Genomic DNA, 14,970 nt, shown 5'->3' with positions numbered 1-14,970 from the left:
AAAAAAAAAAAAAAAAAAAAAGAGGAATCAGGATAGAAAAGGAAACTGTGAAGAGCATGTTCAGGCTCAGATTTGCTGAGCCACTTTTCCACCCCCATCCCTAAGTACTATAAGTCAGCCTTTAAAGAGAAAAGGGGTCATTTTAAAGAAAACTGCTAAGTAAACAGTAGCATAGGCTGTATTGAGAATATGACAAAATTATGGAAGAGATTCAAACAAAGAACTTTTAGAAGTATTACTAGAATACATATACAACTGAATAACATATAAGGCATTATAGAACTGTCCAACAAAAGATACAAGAAATAAGTACCACAATGATAAGAGAAAAGAAATCAATTCCAGTAAGGATGGTCGGGTACAACTGTCAAAGCAACTGAAATTTATTGGGCTGAGTCTTAATGATTGGACACAATAGGCTAAAGGCATTCTAGAGAAATCAAGTGGTAGGCAGGGGGGAGCTTAAGCAAAAGTAGAGATATCCAAAGAGTAGTTAGAACACAGTGAAGCCATTTTAGAAAAAGATAGATTCTCAGCTCTTCATTTTCTTACACAGAAAAACTCCCTATATTTATCTAGATACTTTTTTATATATTGTTAGGCAAATAAACATTACCTAGAATATGTTACTCCACTGTATATATGAAAATACAATTTTCAAAATTATGTACCTCTATAGAGCAATACCTTAAAACGCATTTAATTACTTTGATATTATCATAGCTCTAAGATACCTGAATAGTGGTGAACATCCTCATAGGTGTTTCATATTTATAACTTTCGTCAGGTCTCCTAAAGCCATTTGGGATAAATAAAGCATTCTTACCATCCTTATGCCCTCAGCTAAGATTTTTACTTCTGGCTTCGCAAATTCCAAACAAGTAAAATTAAAAAGAGAGTAACAGAGAAGAACAAATTAGCAAAGTCAGTAAATTAATCAAGGGAAAATTACATAGTTATAGGAAAATTGAAAAAGATTCTCATTTTTTATATCCTGGAATGGTTAATTCTTTAATACAAGAAACAATAAGCATTATTATCAGTCACTTGATGTATTTTAGTTACTTTTTTAAAGTTTTATACTATAAAATAATTAATGCGCCCACAAGTTATTTTATGTACTAATTAATACTCTGAAGCAAATGGTACCATTTGCCTAAGTATCCACTAGAATGAAAGAAATCATTCTAATCCTAGCACAGCTCCAACTTGCCTTCTGACTTTGGGAATAACAGTATTCATTTCTCACCTATACAGTGAAGAAGCTGGACCAGATGATATCTAAAGTTTCTGACAGTTCTAAATGTTACTGATGGTACACTACTTATATAGCTAATCCCCATTCTTCTTTCAAAACTAAAATTCTTAAATCAGCATTTTCCCTAAAAATGGTGGGAACCATTTTTACACCAAAATGTATTACATTTTAGAATGTAATACACCAAAATGTATTACATTTTAGAAAATGTATTACATTTTTACACCAAAATGTATTACATTTTAGAAAATTTTAAATTCACAGCTATTACAAACTAGGAATTGAAAATAATAGTTTTCTTATGAAGTCCTTTATTTCCTACCAATCATGTTCCTAAGAATATGGAAGTATTAATTAAAATTCAGAAATGTATAAAAACCTTAAGGAACAGTTATTGAAAAAAGCTATAAAGAAATAATCTCTATTAGTAAGTTGAAGCTTTGTATTAGGAAAAGATTTATTACAGTAAGAGTTAAGTGGATTATCTATTTTTTGATGATCCTCTGCAATCACAGTATTTAAAAATAAAACTACTTTTCTCTGTATGATTCTACTACATAATTGCTAACTTTCCTGAATTTCCAAAACTGACATGCAATTACTTTCACATACATCTCCAAGGAAAGGTTTCACTGACCATTGTAAACACTGATTTATTAAATAAAGTAGAAGTCCATGCTTTATAATTCAGCATTAAATTTCTCATAGAGAAATCAAGAAAAAATATTTCCTATCATAGATAGTTATCAACTGTCTTTGTTACCTCCCAAGTAACATTTCATTAAAGAAATCAAGTTAAGTGGGAGCTGTCTTTCTTTACAGATGATGCCTGTGCTTTGGCCATTCTTCGAACCAGCGCTTCTTGTCTTTTTCTCTGAATTTCTTCAGGAGAATACTTTCTATTTTTCTCTTCTTCCTCTAAAAATGAAACCAAATATAGATATTAGCTTTACAGACTATATAGTCGTTCTGAATAAATTTTAATTTTTACTTGTTTATTACCCAGATTTGCTACATTGGTTTTGTTATTAAACTATACTTTACTAAATATAAGACTACAAGTACAGATACAGTACAGTACAAGGCTCTAGGCCAAAATAAAATCAAGCACTGATCAATCTGTTTGATGCACTCTTTTCACAGTGAGATAAAATCCATTTGATTAAAACTTGTACATTTTGACTACCCAGCAAATAATTTTTGTGAACAATGACATCTAATTTATATAACCAATAAATGAATATATTTTAAAAACAAATTGGAATTTTAACTGTTATATAAATTGTAATAGAAAAGGAGTCAAAATATAATGGATTAAATTAGATACCAATACCTCAAAGAGTATATTTTTACTATAAGATATTCTATGCTAATATTCCTACTCTGACTTTTTTTCCTCTATAGAACTCCAAGATTTTCATTTCAGCTATCCAGGAAAAATACTTTGGAGTAATAGACTGAAATCTATTATGTCAATAAACATGTAACTCACTGTCAGATATTATATTTTTATTCAGAAGATATATTTTCTACAAACATTGGAAAACTATTTCAAGAAGCAGGATATCTGAATAAAATTTTCAATATGAATGTCTTTTAATATATAAAATATGAAGCATTCTGATATATTCTTATGCAACACACTTTAGTGTATACTTCAGATAAGCCTACTATAAAATAAACAATGCTTTAACTTAGATAAATGAAAATGAGAAAGTTCTATTTTAATAACACATCCAATTCTGCCTCTACCAAAATTCTGACTTCTAATAAAATTAATTCCACAGTTAAGTCACTCTGGGCTAAAATATTAGATTATCTATGTAATGCTATAAAAATCAAACTTTAAAATTAGTAAAACTATTTTTTCATTTAAATAATGTTTTAAAATCAAGCCCATCATCCTAATACATATTTAAGTGACCGTGTATTGGTAAAACTGTTTATGTTGTAAAATCTACCTTTCAGAGAAGTAAATAAGAATTTGCAGCACTGTCAGCAGAGAAATATTATTTACACTGACAGCTAGATAGAGGTTCAGAATTTAGTGGTTATGACATTTCTCTTGTTAACTAAGGTAGATATTTACTCAAAATATACCATCTTTCCTTCCTCAGTATAATCAGAAATGAGAGAAGGTGTTCAGGGTAAGGGACACATATCTCAAACTCCCTGGATGATTCTGTTGCCTTTTATTTTCTAAGTCAATTATCTCACAGACTGTAGCTATTTTTTCTTAGAGAATAATACTAAAGCATACTTTAAAATTAGCTTGACTAATTTATCTATTATTTTAGTCTGAAAGCTGAGAAACACAAGAAACTCAGAATACACACACACACAATTTACATTCAGTTGACCATAAATTTGGAAGGAAAATAGGTTAATAGTCCATGATGGCAGAAAAGAACATAGCTCCCTAAAACTGGCCTTACAGCTGGTTTTGTGATATTAATAAAGTCTCATTAGGCAAATCTGATTTCAAAAGAGTCATTCATGTCTCCCATCAGCACTTCCTTTAACACAATCTGCAATGAAAATACATAGCAAGGTCTCAAACTATTGCGAGGTACAAAGCAAGAGTGGCTCTTTCTAATCTTAATCCCAAAGCAGGGGTCAGGAAACTTTTTTCTTCTGTAAAAGGCCAGAAAGTATGTTAACCTTTAAAAAGCATGTGATTTCTTGTTGCAATTGTTCAGTTCTGCCCATGCAGCATGAAAACAGCAATGGACGATACATATAAGTAAATGATGTGACTGTGTTCAAATAAAACTTTGTTTATGGATAATGAAGTATGAATTCCATATAGTTTTCAAAAGTCATGAAGTATTATACTTCTTTTGATTTTTTTCAACCACTTAAAATGTGAAAGTGGGACTTCCCTGGTGGTGCAGTGGTTAAGAATCCGCTTGGCAATGCAACGAACACGGGTTCGATCCCTGGTCCGGGAAGATCCCATATGCTGTGGAGCAACTAAGCCTGTGCGCCACAACTACTGAGCCTACACATGCTGCGGAGCAACTAAGCCCGTGAGCCCCAACTACTGAGCCCACGCACCGCAAGTACTGAAGCCCACGCACCCTAGAGCCCGTGCGCCGCAACTACTGGGCCTGCGTCCTGCAACTACTGAAGTCTGCACGCCTAGAGCCTGTGCTCTGCAATAATATTAGGCACTATCAAACTTAACAGAAAAATTGTAAAGTAAACTGAAAGGCAGATTATCCATCCATTAAAAAAATGCAGATAAGACAGGAGACAGGAGTTTTGGAAAAACTCAAATATTCCAGAGAGATTTAGTTTTTAATGGAATTACAACTATAAGTAAATAAATTCATGTTGGAAGCATGCTTCAATTAATTATACTTATTTAAACATAAACTTAAATGTTTAAAACTATTATAGACTGACAACAATTTTAAAGCTTCAAAATATCTAGTTTGAGTGACAATGTGGAGAAGTATTCATTGTCAGTGTTGATAAGAATATAAATTGATGTGATTGGGGGGACGATCTGGAGATATCCATCAAAATTTAAAACATTCTGAACCTTACATAAATTTTCAGTAATTAACATACAATCACACAAGTGTGTGTAAATTTATGTAGAATATTCACTGGAGGACTGTACTGTTGTTTATAATGCAAACAACTGCAATCAAACTAAACCTCCATCAACAGAGAAACAGTTAAATAAATTATGGTACATCCATATAATGACATACTATGTAGTCACTCACAGGACTAAAGCAAATCTATATGTACTAACAGGAAAAGACAGTTACAATGTATTAATTGAAAGCAAAACCAAGTTGCCAGATAGTGTATACTATATAATTTCCCTGAGGAATGGTTGGAGGAAAGGAGAAATAGAGGACTTACCTTTTTACTTCCAATTAATGTATACTGTTTTCTTTATTTTTATAAAACTACATATTACTGTTACAATGTTTTTTTAAAGGGAAGGATCACTTAAATAGGGAAGTTGTAGCAATAATGCCAACAAAAGCATCATCTAAACAGAAAACAATCATGTTAAAAGAAACTAAAAACTCCCTTAACCATAGAAGCATTGATCTACATAATAGGTAAGAATCCTAATGCTTAGCCCCAAGTGAGGGAGACTGATTAAGGAAATCTATAATTACAAGCTAGCATAGCAAATGCTGTAACAGAAGTTAGCACTGGGTATTGGAGAAACCCAAAGAAAGAGAACCTTAATCATTCTGCGTGGTTAGAAACACACTGGCTTTTAAAGGATAAACAGAAAAGAGCCAGCAGATTTGGCGTATGCATGTGGGGGCACTAGGTTTCTGGTGAAGTGCCCTGGGCATTAAGAAGCACATGTAGTTATGCCAGAAATATTCCCTTTTAAAAACTACTACAGTATCAGTGAATGACAGACTTTTCACATTATATTGCATGATGTTCATTCAAATACTCATTAAACATCTAACTGGCAGCTGCCGTGGTAGGCCTAGGTATTCACTGATGAGACAGACAGTTATCAATATTTGATTGCAAACTGTGATCAAAGAAATGAAGGAAATAAGAGAGATGACTGAAAATAACAAGGAAAGCATTTATAGACTGTTGAAGGAAGGCATCTGTGAGATAGTAATATCAATACTGAAACTGAGACCTAAGGATAAAAAAGCACCAACTGGACTTCCCTGGTGGCGCAGCGGTTAAGAATCCACCTACCAATGCAGGGGACACAGGTTCAAGCCCTGGTCCGGGAAGATCCCACATGCCACGGAGCAACTAAGCCCACGCACCACAACTACTGAGCCTGCGCTCTAGAGCCCGCAAGCCACAACTACTGAGCCCACACACCACAACTACTGAAGCTCACGTGCCTAGAGCCCATACTCTGCAACAAGAGAAGCCACCACAATGAGAAGCCCACGCTCCGCAACAAAAAGTAGCCCCTGCTTGCCACAACTGCAGAAAGACCGCGTGCAACAATGAAGACCCAACGCAGCCACAAATAAATAAATAAATTAATTTTTTTAAAAAAAAGCACCAGCCAAAGGAGGGGTGGCGGTCACATGCTGGGAAGCAGTGTTAGCTGGGACTAGCAGTCAAAGCTCCTGAACTAGAAAAGAACTTATTCTGTTTGAGGAACTGAAGTACAGCTGGTGTAGCTGAAGCCTAATAGGTAAGGCAAAAAAAAGAGGACAGGAAGGTTAAGGAGAGATAATCCAGGGCCTTGAAGATCACAGGGTAAAGTCTGGATTTATTTGAAATATGACGGACAGTGGCTGAAGGTTGTCTTTAAGCAGACAAATGCCATATTTGTTTTTTATTTTTTCTCTTGTTTTAAAAGATGATTCTGCTCTTTGGAGACTAGAATTGACAGGGAACAGGTAAAAGAACTGCAGTAGTCCAGTCAGGAAACGTTGGCTTGCATGAGGGTGGTAGCAGGAGACAGTGAGAAAAATGGACAGTTTTCAGATATATTTTTTGAGGTAGAAACAATGGAATCTGATAGAAACGAGAACTGGGGAAAAGAACTGGAAAGAATCAAAGATCACAGGATGTACTGAGTAAGTAAATAACAACTCTAACCATCATAACTAACAGTTTTATATCAGATGGTATTCTAGCAAAGGCATTTAATTAGAATGCTCTAAATCTTCAAACAGTGTTCACCTCAATATTCTGCTAAACACAGGAGTAAGATTATTCAAATTTTAAAACAATGAGATATTTAGTGAACACAAGGAATCTTCACACAGTAATACATGAATCTATAAGTAAAATTTTCCAGGTAATAATTCAGAAAACATTCAACACATACTTATCGTGTGCCTACTATACACTAGTCACTGTATTAAATGTTGGCAAAGAATTCGATGCAGTCTTTTCAAAACATAAATCACCCAGTATTTGTATATTCCAGCATCATTGTTTTTAAGAATCACTTTAAAACTTCTAGTTAAACATCATAGTTTTTAACATGTATGTTATGCAAATTCAATAAAACAAATAACTAGTTTGGTTACTTTTCAAAGAAAATTATTTCATACATACCTTTTGAAGTTTGTTTCAAAGATTCAGAAAATTTCACCAAAGACTGCTGTTGAACAGCCTTCCCACATAATGGGTTGACACTTTTATTTTTCTGCAAACCCTGTGTGATTTTGGTACCAGAGATACTTCCTGTTATACAATTGTTATTAAACTGAGAAAGAATTTGAGAATGTTTTATCTTTGTAAACATGTACTTAGAAATTTTCACTGTTCTGTTAAGGTCACTCTGAGTTTCGTCTGTTATGGTGCTATGCGATAGATGTGGAGTACTCAATTTCTTCTTATTAGCAGCAATTTCTGTACTCATATGATCTGAACTCACATTCAAACTTGAACTTCCTGTGAGAACCGATTTGGAACTATTCACTTGTTTTGGAACATCAGTGTTATTCCAAGAGACATGCAGATTACTGATCTGACAATTTGAGTTCTTAGAATATATAGTCAAATTTGTCGTGGCACCTAAAAACCCCGGAGAATTTCCACAAATTTCCCTTTTCTCCATCTTCATTGATTTATTTATTTGTAAGCTATCTGTCAATGAAGATGTTTGCACTGAAACGCTGTTCAGATTCAAATGCTTTGATTGCACCAACTGACTTCCTTGTTTAGGTGTAGTAAACACATTTTTGGCTCCGTGTTTAGAACTATTATTGATCCCAAATACACTTTCTGATGTCTTGCTGTCCACTCTAATGTCTTGTTCCTGAGTTAGTCTTTCAATATCATCACATGCTTGGTATAATAAATCATCATCTACATCATCTGCTTCCCAGGTATTCTCTAAGTGATGACAGGCTTTAACAATTTCATTGGTAAATGATGTATCATTCCAATCATCAAAGAAAGAACGAAGCTTTGATACATTAGTCTGATTTGGGTTACAAACACTGGTTTTATTGCCCAAAGTTGAAGAGCCTAAAGGCTCGACATTAGTAGGTGCCTTCAAAGACTGATTAAAAATGGACTTATTTTTTTGTTCATTAGAACATCCTGGGTTCAAAGTAAACTTTTTTTCAGAAGCATTTACATTAGAAGTAAATTTAATATGAGTATCTTCATTTACTTTTGCCAGATTAGATGCAACTGCACAGTCTTGAATTTTGTCTTGAACAATTGTATTAAAAGATTTCTCCAATTTCACTTTATTTCCAGTGGATGATAATTTATTTGGTTTATCATTCGGCTTTGGTGAAAATCTGTATTTTGCAGCATCTGTTAATTCACTGTTCCATGTCTTTGAAGGAAGATCTTGTAAAATTTTTGAATCCCTTAACCTGGTATCTAGACTTGTATTCATTCCTGACTTACTTTTACCATTTTTACTGTTAAAGGTACAAATTTCCTTTTGATCAGTAATCTGGGCTGTTTCAGGGACAGCGAAAAGTTCAGACATTTCAATATTTTGCATAACAAAAGGTTCATTACTTAGTAAGTTTTCCCAATCATCCTCAAAATCACTGGTAGTAAATGTATTACTGTGCTTATTAAAAGCTCCTGGTTCCTTAGTACAGGAAGTCACATATGATTTTGTCATTCCAGGATTATCTACTTGATGAGAAAGTGATCCTTGGGTTTTATTTAGTAGTTTTTCAGTGACCAGAGTTTCATTAGTAATGATGTTCTCCTCTTTCAAAGCGTTTTTCTTTCCAAAGGTAGTACTACTGGTGTTCAAGAAAGCATCTGACAGATCTTGGCTTAACTGTCCACTACATTTCTGAGTAGAACCATCAAAAATGGCGATAAAGGCTGCTTCAGCATTTTGGTCAAATGGCTTCTGACTGCTGTTTTGATCATTTACCACAAATATCCTGTTTTCTTTCACTGGCTTCTTTATCATAGCATTATCTATTTCAGGAACTATATCATGTAGTAACTGCATCTGTACATTATCTCTGGAATTATTTAAAGTCTCTGCTTCTGAAATCATCTGGATAAGATCATGATTTCTCCTGTTTTGCTCTTGAATCACATCTAGCTCTTCCATATTTTTATCAAATTGCTTAGCCAATTTCATAAGTTCCTCCTCCTGATTTTGTGATTTTAACCTATTAAACAAATATTTTAAAAATTACAACTAAGTTCTAAGTCATAAATATTCAGTTGTTATTTAACATATTTTAATGTTAAAATTCAAAAGTTTTAACACATACTGATATTATAATTATTTTAAGTCAAAACTTTACATGTCAAAATTAAGGAAAATAATTTATAACCATTTTGACATATTCCCAAAACCAAAACAGAATATTAAAAATACTTACTTCACTGAATGTTAGAAAAACTGCGAAGTTTGAACTTACTTTGTGCAGCTGAGTTTTGCTCTTGATTTTCCTTTTGCTACACTAGGAGTGCAAGGAATAGCAGTTGCACCAATCCACACGCCCAGCATGGAGTCTGTTGTTGGTTTCTCATCCTTTGGCAGAAGGGGAAAAAAAAAGAGGTGTAAAAGTACCAAAACCAACCAAACAAAAATCCACTTTAATTATGCTGAATTATTTTCTTAAAGCAATAATTTCTGGTAAGGTGATAGCTACTAAACAAACTCCAAAACAATGAGAAGATGGAGGACAGCACTAACAAGCTGCAAGAAGTGATCTATTTATGTTTCTGGGAATGAAAACACTCAGAATTGGGAATTCCTTATTTTCAAAAAAATTTTGTTTTTAAGAATTTAATTAATTAGGAAATGCATGTTCGCTAGTAAAAGCACATCTTTTATCAAAAGAAAACTGAACAACTTATTTCAGTTGTCATAAGATATTCATAAAATAAACATTAGTATCAGAAATAAACCATGTAGCAGGAATCATTAGTATTATGAATAAAGAGAGATACATATGGAGTTTTTTCTGTATCACCTGATTCTCCAAATTTTCCCTATCTCCATTATAACGCTTATCTAAAGTTGGGACAATCCATGTTGACCTTAATTGACAACACTTAGGTAGAATTAAGACAACTTAGAATTAAATCAGGACCAAGCTAGAGATAAGTGCAAGGTTAGAAGTGATGCTATGAATGAGGGATAAGAATAAAGAGTAAGTAGAGAAAGCAGGTAAAGAAGCTTAACCAGTATTAAGGCTAGAAAAAAGCCATTTTAGTCCTGGATCTTTCTGCTATACCCTTCAGTCACTTGATCATGCATAAAATTAGAGAATAAATTTGTGTATTAGTTACAAACCAAACCAATAAATTAAACAAGTTAATCATTTTCTACTCTATTTTTATAGTACCTAGAATGAGCATAAACAAGCAACTATCACACAAATTAAAATAATCTTATCACTAGTTCATAGATTACTTGAAGGCAAGGACTATTCCTGATAGTTCAGCATCTAGCAAAATGCTGAGCATAAAGATGTCAGTTCATGTTTATTCACTAGAAAGTTAGGTGAAAAGATACCTACAACTTGGTATTTCAAAATCCTCAATCAACAAGCAGTTTTCTTAGATGTCCAGTTGAACCTAGTAGATTTTAGCTTTGCAAAATACCCAAGAAAAGCAATAATTTTGATTTTAGATGCAATACATATTTTCCCTTTTGTTTCAACAATCTTGAATTTAGGGGAAAATAACATTCTTAATGATTTAATTATGGATACTTTTCGGTCCATTTACCAAGTAATTTAAAATTCATTCCATTTTTAGAATATAAAAGTACAATAACTTTATACATCTAGTTATATATATACATGGGTCCTATGTGTTTTTTATAGTATTTTTTATAGTATTTGTAAATGTTATATTTTTAAAATTTCCTCATCAATAATTACAATCCAGGTGCTGTAAAAGGTATCTAAGCACATATCCTAGAGTATACTGTGCAGAGTTGTAAAAATGATGGAAAAATATACACCATCTTCAAAAAACAACATTGTACAAAAAGTATCCCTGAAGAAAGCAAAATGACTGACAATTAAAAGTGCAAATTAAAAAAAATGTCATCTCTGGAACTATTAAGGTGACTTAAATAATTATTTGAGGAGGATAACTCACCTAAAAATAAACAACATGAATATGTCATTCTGAGAAAATGACAAGTTCTTTAAAAGACCTTGATATTACCAAAGATTTACGTGCTTTAAAAGTGCTCAGTTGAAAATGGTAATATTTAAAAGCAACTAATTTCACTGTACTTTTTCTTATACTCAAGTTACCACTTGCATACTGTTGCCATTTCTTTATGTGAGTTATTATTTCCAGCCCACTTAGGTAGAGTCCAATAATTTACTCAACTATCTTTTTATCACTATTGAGGCTGGCCAGCCCAAACACATTTTATTATGCTTCTTTCATGTGAAACCCACAATTGATGAAGATCTATTGTTAACTTATGAAGCAAGCAGTATATGGTATAAAGGCTATTTAACTAATGAACTGTATGTAAAATGCATTTCTATGACATACCAAACATGGAATGTAGAGCTAGTAGCAACAGAGTTGTTTTGACTGTGTTAGCTGTAATTCTGAATGTTTTATAGTTGCTAAGAAAAACTTTATTTCCTGTCTCCTCCACCTGGATGATGGTGATCCTTGCAACCAGTTTGGGCCAGTGTCATCTATTGTTTATGGTCAACATATAGTCACTATCAAAGGGCATTTCAAGGAAAAATACTAAACTTCCTATGGAAAACATACTAAGCAAAAATTGGGTGTTTTCTGGATTTAAATGTTGCTAAATAAGAAAAAGAGAAAGGAAAGAGGTCCAGAACAGAGGTTGACCTGAACTTATACTTCCCTTACACTCAAGCATTACAAGAGCTGAAATGAATTTTTAAATACAGTTCTGTTACAGCAAACAATTTAACTATCATAATTAACTTTAACCTAGCATCTGTAGTGCTCTGTAGTTTACATAAATTTTTATCCAATTCAGTCATCATAATAATCCAAGAAAGAGAGCAATACAAGTAATAATTCTATTTTAATGGCTGAATGAACTAAAGTTCTGAGAGTTTAAGGGACTTGCTTAGGGTCATCCAGCATAGGAGGCAGACTGAGAACTAACTCCAAATCCAATGTTTTTTCCATTTTTATGTTTCTTGATGATATTATAAGCCAACAAGTATTAAGGAAAGCAGTTTCAATGAGGAAAAGGTGTGCTATAGACAGGAAAAAAAATACCCATCACCCAAAACTTAGAAGTTTAAACTTTTAGTAACTTGAAAAATGATACCATATATTGTTAAATAACATTAAAAACAAAATAAACACAAAGCTTTAGTTAAAAATCATCATTCTAAAAAAGTATATACATATGCTTAGGAAAATATATATTACCAATTTTAAATTATGGTCCTTTTTTCAAAACATGCATTTCAGTGGTAGAAAAGGTAAAAATAATCTTTGCTGCTCTGTTTTTAAAAAAGAGAATAAGACAAAATATTTTTCACATAAATGAACTATAAAAAAAACTTAGTGGCATATTTTCACTGTTTTAAAATAAACTATAAAATACTGATATTTACCTGAGGAGCAATGCGATTAACAATATGTGAGATTTCATCACTATCTGTGGTGTAAATCCGCTTTTTTCTTCCTTTACCTAAAGAAACAAAGACATTTCTATAAATTAAAAACAAAAAACTAATTTTTAAAAATAGTAGTTACGTCTTAGAACACAATTTTAATTAGCATGGCTTAGATCACTACGCATTCTGACATTACACGCGTATCACAGAAACATGATCACTTAATATTCTCGAAAAACATTTGCTGTATAAAAGTTCCTGATGTGGATATCTGACTGAAATTCTACAGTTAAATCCTAATCATTAATCAAATATTCACCCAGATAAAAATGTTTTAACAAATTACCTAACTGTTTCGTCATTGGAGAATTCTGATCCCAGAAGATATCATTCTGTCCATCTGGATCATTAGGAGAACTGAAGGCAGATGACAATAAATCCATTTGCAGCATTCTCTTTGGTGTTTCATACATTTCTACATAAAATAAGATTAAAATAACAATTATTGCATTTTAAAGCATTACTTTACTTCATAATACCCCAATGTTAAATACCAGCTTAGACTAAATTTATTTATAGTCCAATTATAAATTTCTTTCCCAGAGATGATTATATTACTTTAGCCACAACTGAAATGTTTCACATAAAATCCCTGTAGTACTTCATAAGTTTGACATTGTAAATAGCAAGTATTTTAAGACAATCTAATAGCTCTATAAATGTACAATACTGTATAACCTAGTCATTCCATTCATTACCCCTGGAACTAGGAGGTTTTGGGAAGCACCTGTAATTTACAGATACATTTCAAAAATCAAAAGCATTTCAACAGAAACTTCAGAAAAAGTCTATGTTTAGCTTCCTTTTGCCAACTCTATGCAACTTACACTAATTACTTCAAAAAGCTTTAGTGAGCCATTTCTTGGTTTTGTCTAGTATCACTTTTTTTGTTTATTCTACAATTGCTCTGTCAAACTAAAAACAAGGTAATAAAAGCTGTATTTTAAGAACATGCTCTAGGAAAGAGCTCTTATATGAGTTTCAATTCCTACCAGGACTTATTAGAAAAAATTGAACACCAAAAAGTGATCAGAATGAAATACTCAGGGGCCCTTGGTTTCCTACTATGAGGGATATTATACAAGGGAACTTCCGGTTTATTCATAACGAGTTGAGACATCACCAAGGCTTTGAGGATAGAGATAGCTATATATTCCAGTCGGCCCCTTCTCTAAGTCAGATCAGGGCAAAAAGTTTAAGGGGAAATAATTCCCGTGGTAATAAGCAGAAGGCACAAGATATTATTTCTCCTCCCTCTGCCACTATTGATACCTGGAGGAGCAGCCTACAAATTAGCCTTCCTCCCTCCAACAGGTAAACCCCACAATCTATTCCTGTGGCAGGGGCGACAAGCGGTTGTCACGCCTAACGGGGCAGTGCTCACACTCGGGGATGAAAGCCCTGGGCGGGGGGGGGTCGCGTTAATTTTGGACTCACGAGGGAGAAGCCCAGGGAAAGAAAACACAACTTCAGACTCCACTCCCACCTGCACCCGGGGTTTCCTGGTCACGAGCTGGCCTCTGAAGCTGCGGCGCCGAAGCGCAGGGAGGCCCCGCTGCCCACGTCTCACCCTCGGGGTTACTTTTACTGCACGAAGCGGCTATTGGCGGCTGCTCTTGCTGCGGCAGGGGCCGGGGAGGCCTCTCTCCAGCCCCACAGGGCCCTGAACCGCGGGCCGACCTCAGCCGCCTCTTCCCCGTTTCGACCACCGAGCTGCATTCCTCAGTCGCCGCCGCTTTGCGCGGCGTGTTCTTCAGGCCAGGGCTGTCCCCATATTTCCTTCGCCGACTCATTGCGTAGGACGCCCTCCACCAGCCGCTTCTCCTTTCACATTTTGCAACGGGAGCAGTAGAGCAACGGAGCTACGGAACTACAAACCGGACCCCGCGCCAACGGCCGCCGCCATTTTGGCCGGTGGGACGCTCGTAAGAGGCGGGTTCTGATTGGCTGCGTCCGGACGAGGGGCGGGGCGGCCAGGGTTCAAGCGGCGCGCTTCGGCAGCCCGCGCAGCGAACCTGCTCTACTCTGCTCGGATTCGTCAGGATAGGAACTGGTTGAAAGGGACAGCCGTCTGGCCACCATAGCTGAGAATGAGAGCATGCGACGTGGAAAGAATCCACTGGCATCTGTGTATTGAGTTTACTC

General features: G+C 34.4%; 1 protein-coding gene across 2 annotated transcripts; it reads right to left on the bottom strand.

Moving 5' to 3' along the window:
* Positions 1–364: 364 nt before the first annotated feature.
* ETAA1 (ETAA1 activator of ATR kinase) lies at positions 365–14,731 on the bottom strand. 2 transcript variants are annotated; one of them, XM_024741630.1, is made up of 6 exons: positions 14,312–14,731; positions 13,112–13,240; positions 12,763–12,839; positions 9,595–9,707; positions 7,292–9,339; positions 365–2,176 (listed from the first exon to the last, which is right to left on the bottom strand). In XM_024741630.1, the coding sequence occupies exons 1-6, from the start codon at positions 14,616–14,618 to the stop codon at positions 2,049–2,051; spliced, it is 2,802 nt and encodes a 933-aa protein (XP_024597398.1). In that variant the 5' UTR covers positions 14,619–14,731; the 3' UTR covers positions 365–2,048. The 2 variants fall into 2 exon arrangements, with proteins under 2 accessions (XP_024597398.1, XP_024597399.1); XM_024741631.1 differs by lacking the exon at positions 14,312–14,731 and having other exon boundaries at positions 13,117–13,233.
* Positions 14,732–14,970: the final 239 nt, after the last annotated feature.

This window comes from Neophocaena asiaeorientalis, unplaced genomic scaffold (assembly GCF_003031525.2).
Source record: "Neophocaena asiaeorientalis asiaeorientalis breed wild unplaced genomic scaffold, Neophocaena_asiaeorientalis_V1.1 scaffold381, whole genome shotgun sequence".
In the NCBI taxonomy this organism is placed as follows: domain Eukaryota; kingdom Metazoa; phylum Chordata; class Mammalia; order Artiodactyla; family Phocoenidae; genus Neophocaena; species Neophocaena asiaeorientalis.
The sequence above is the reverse complement of the archived record's forward strand: the minus strand, read 5'-3'. Positions and strand labels throughout refer to the sequence as shown.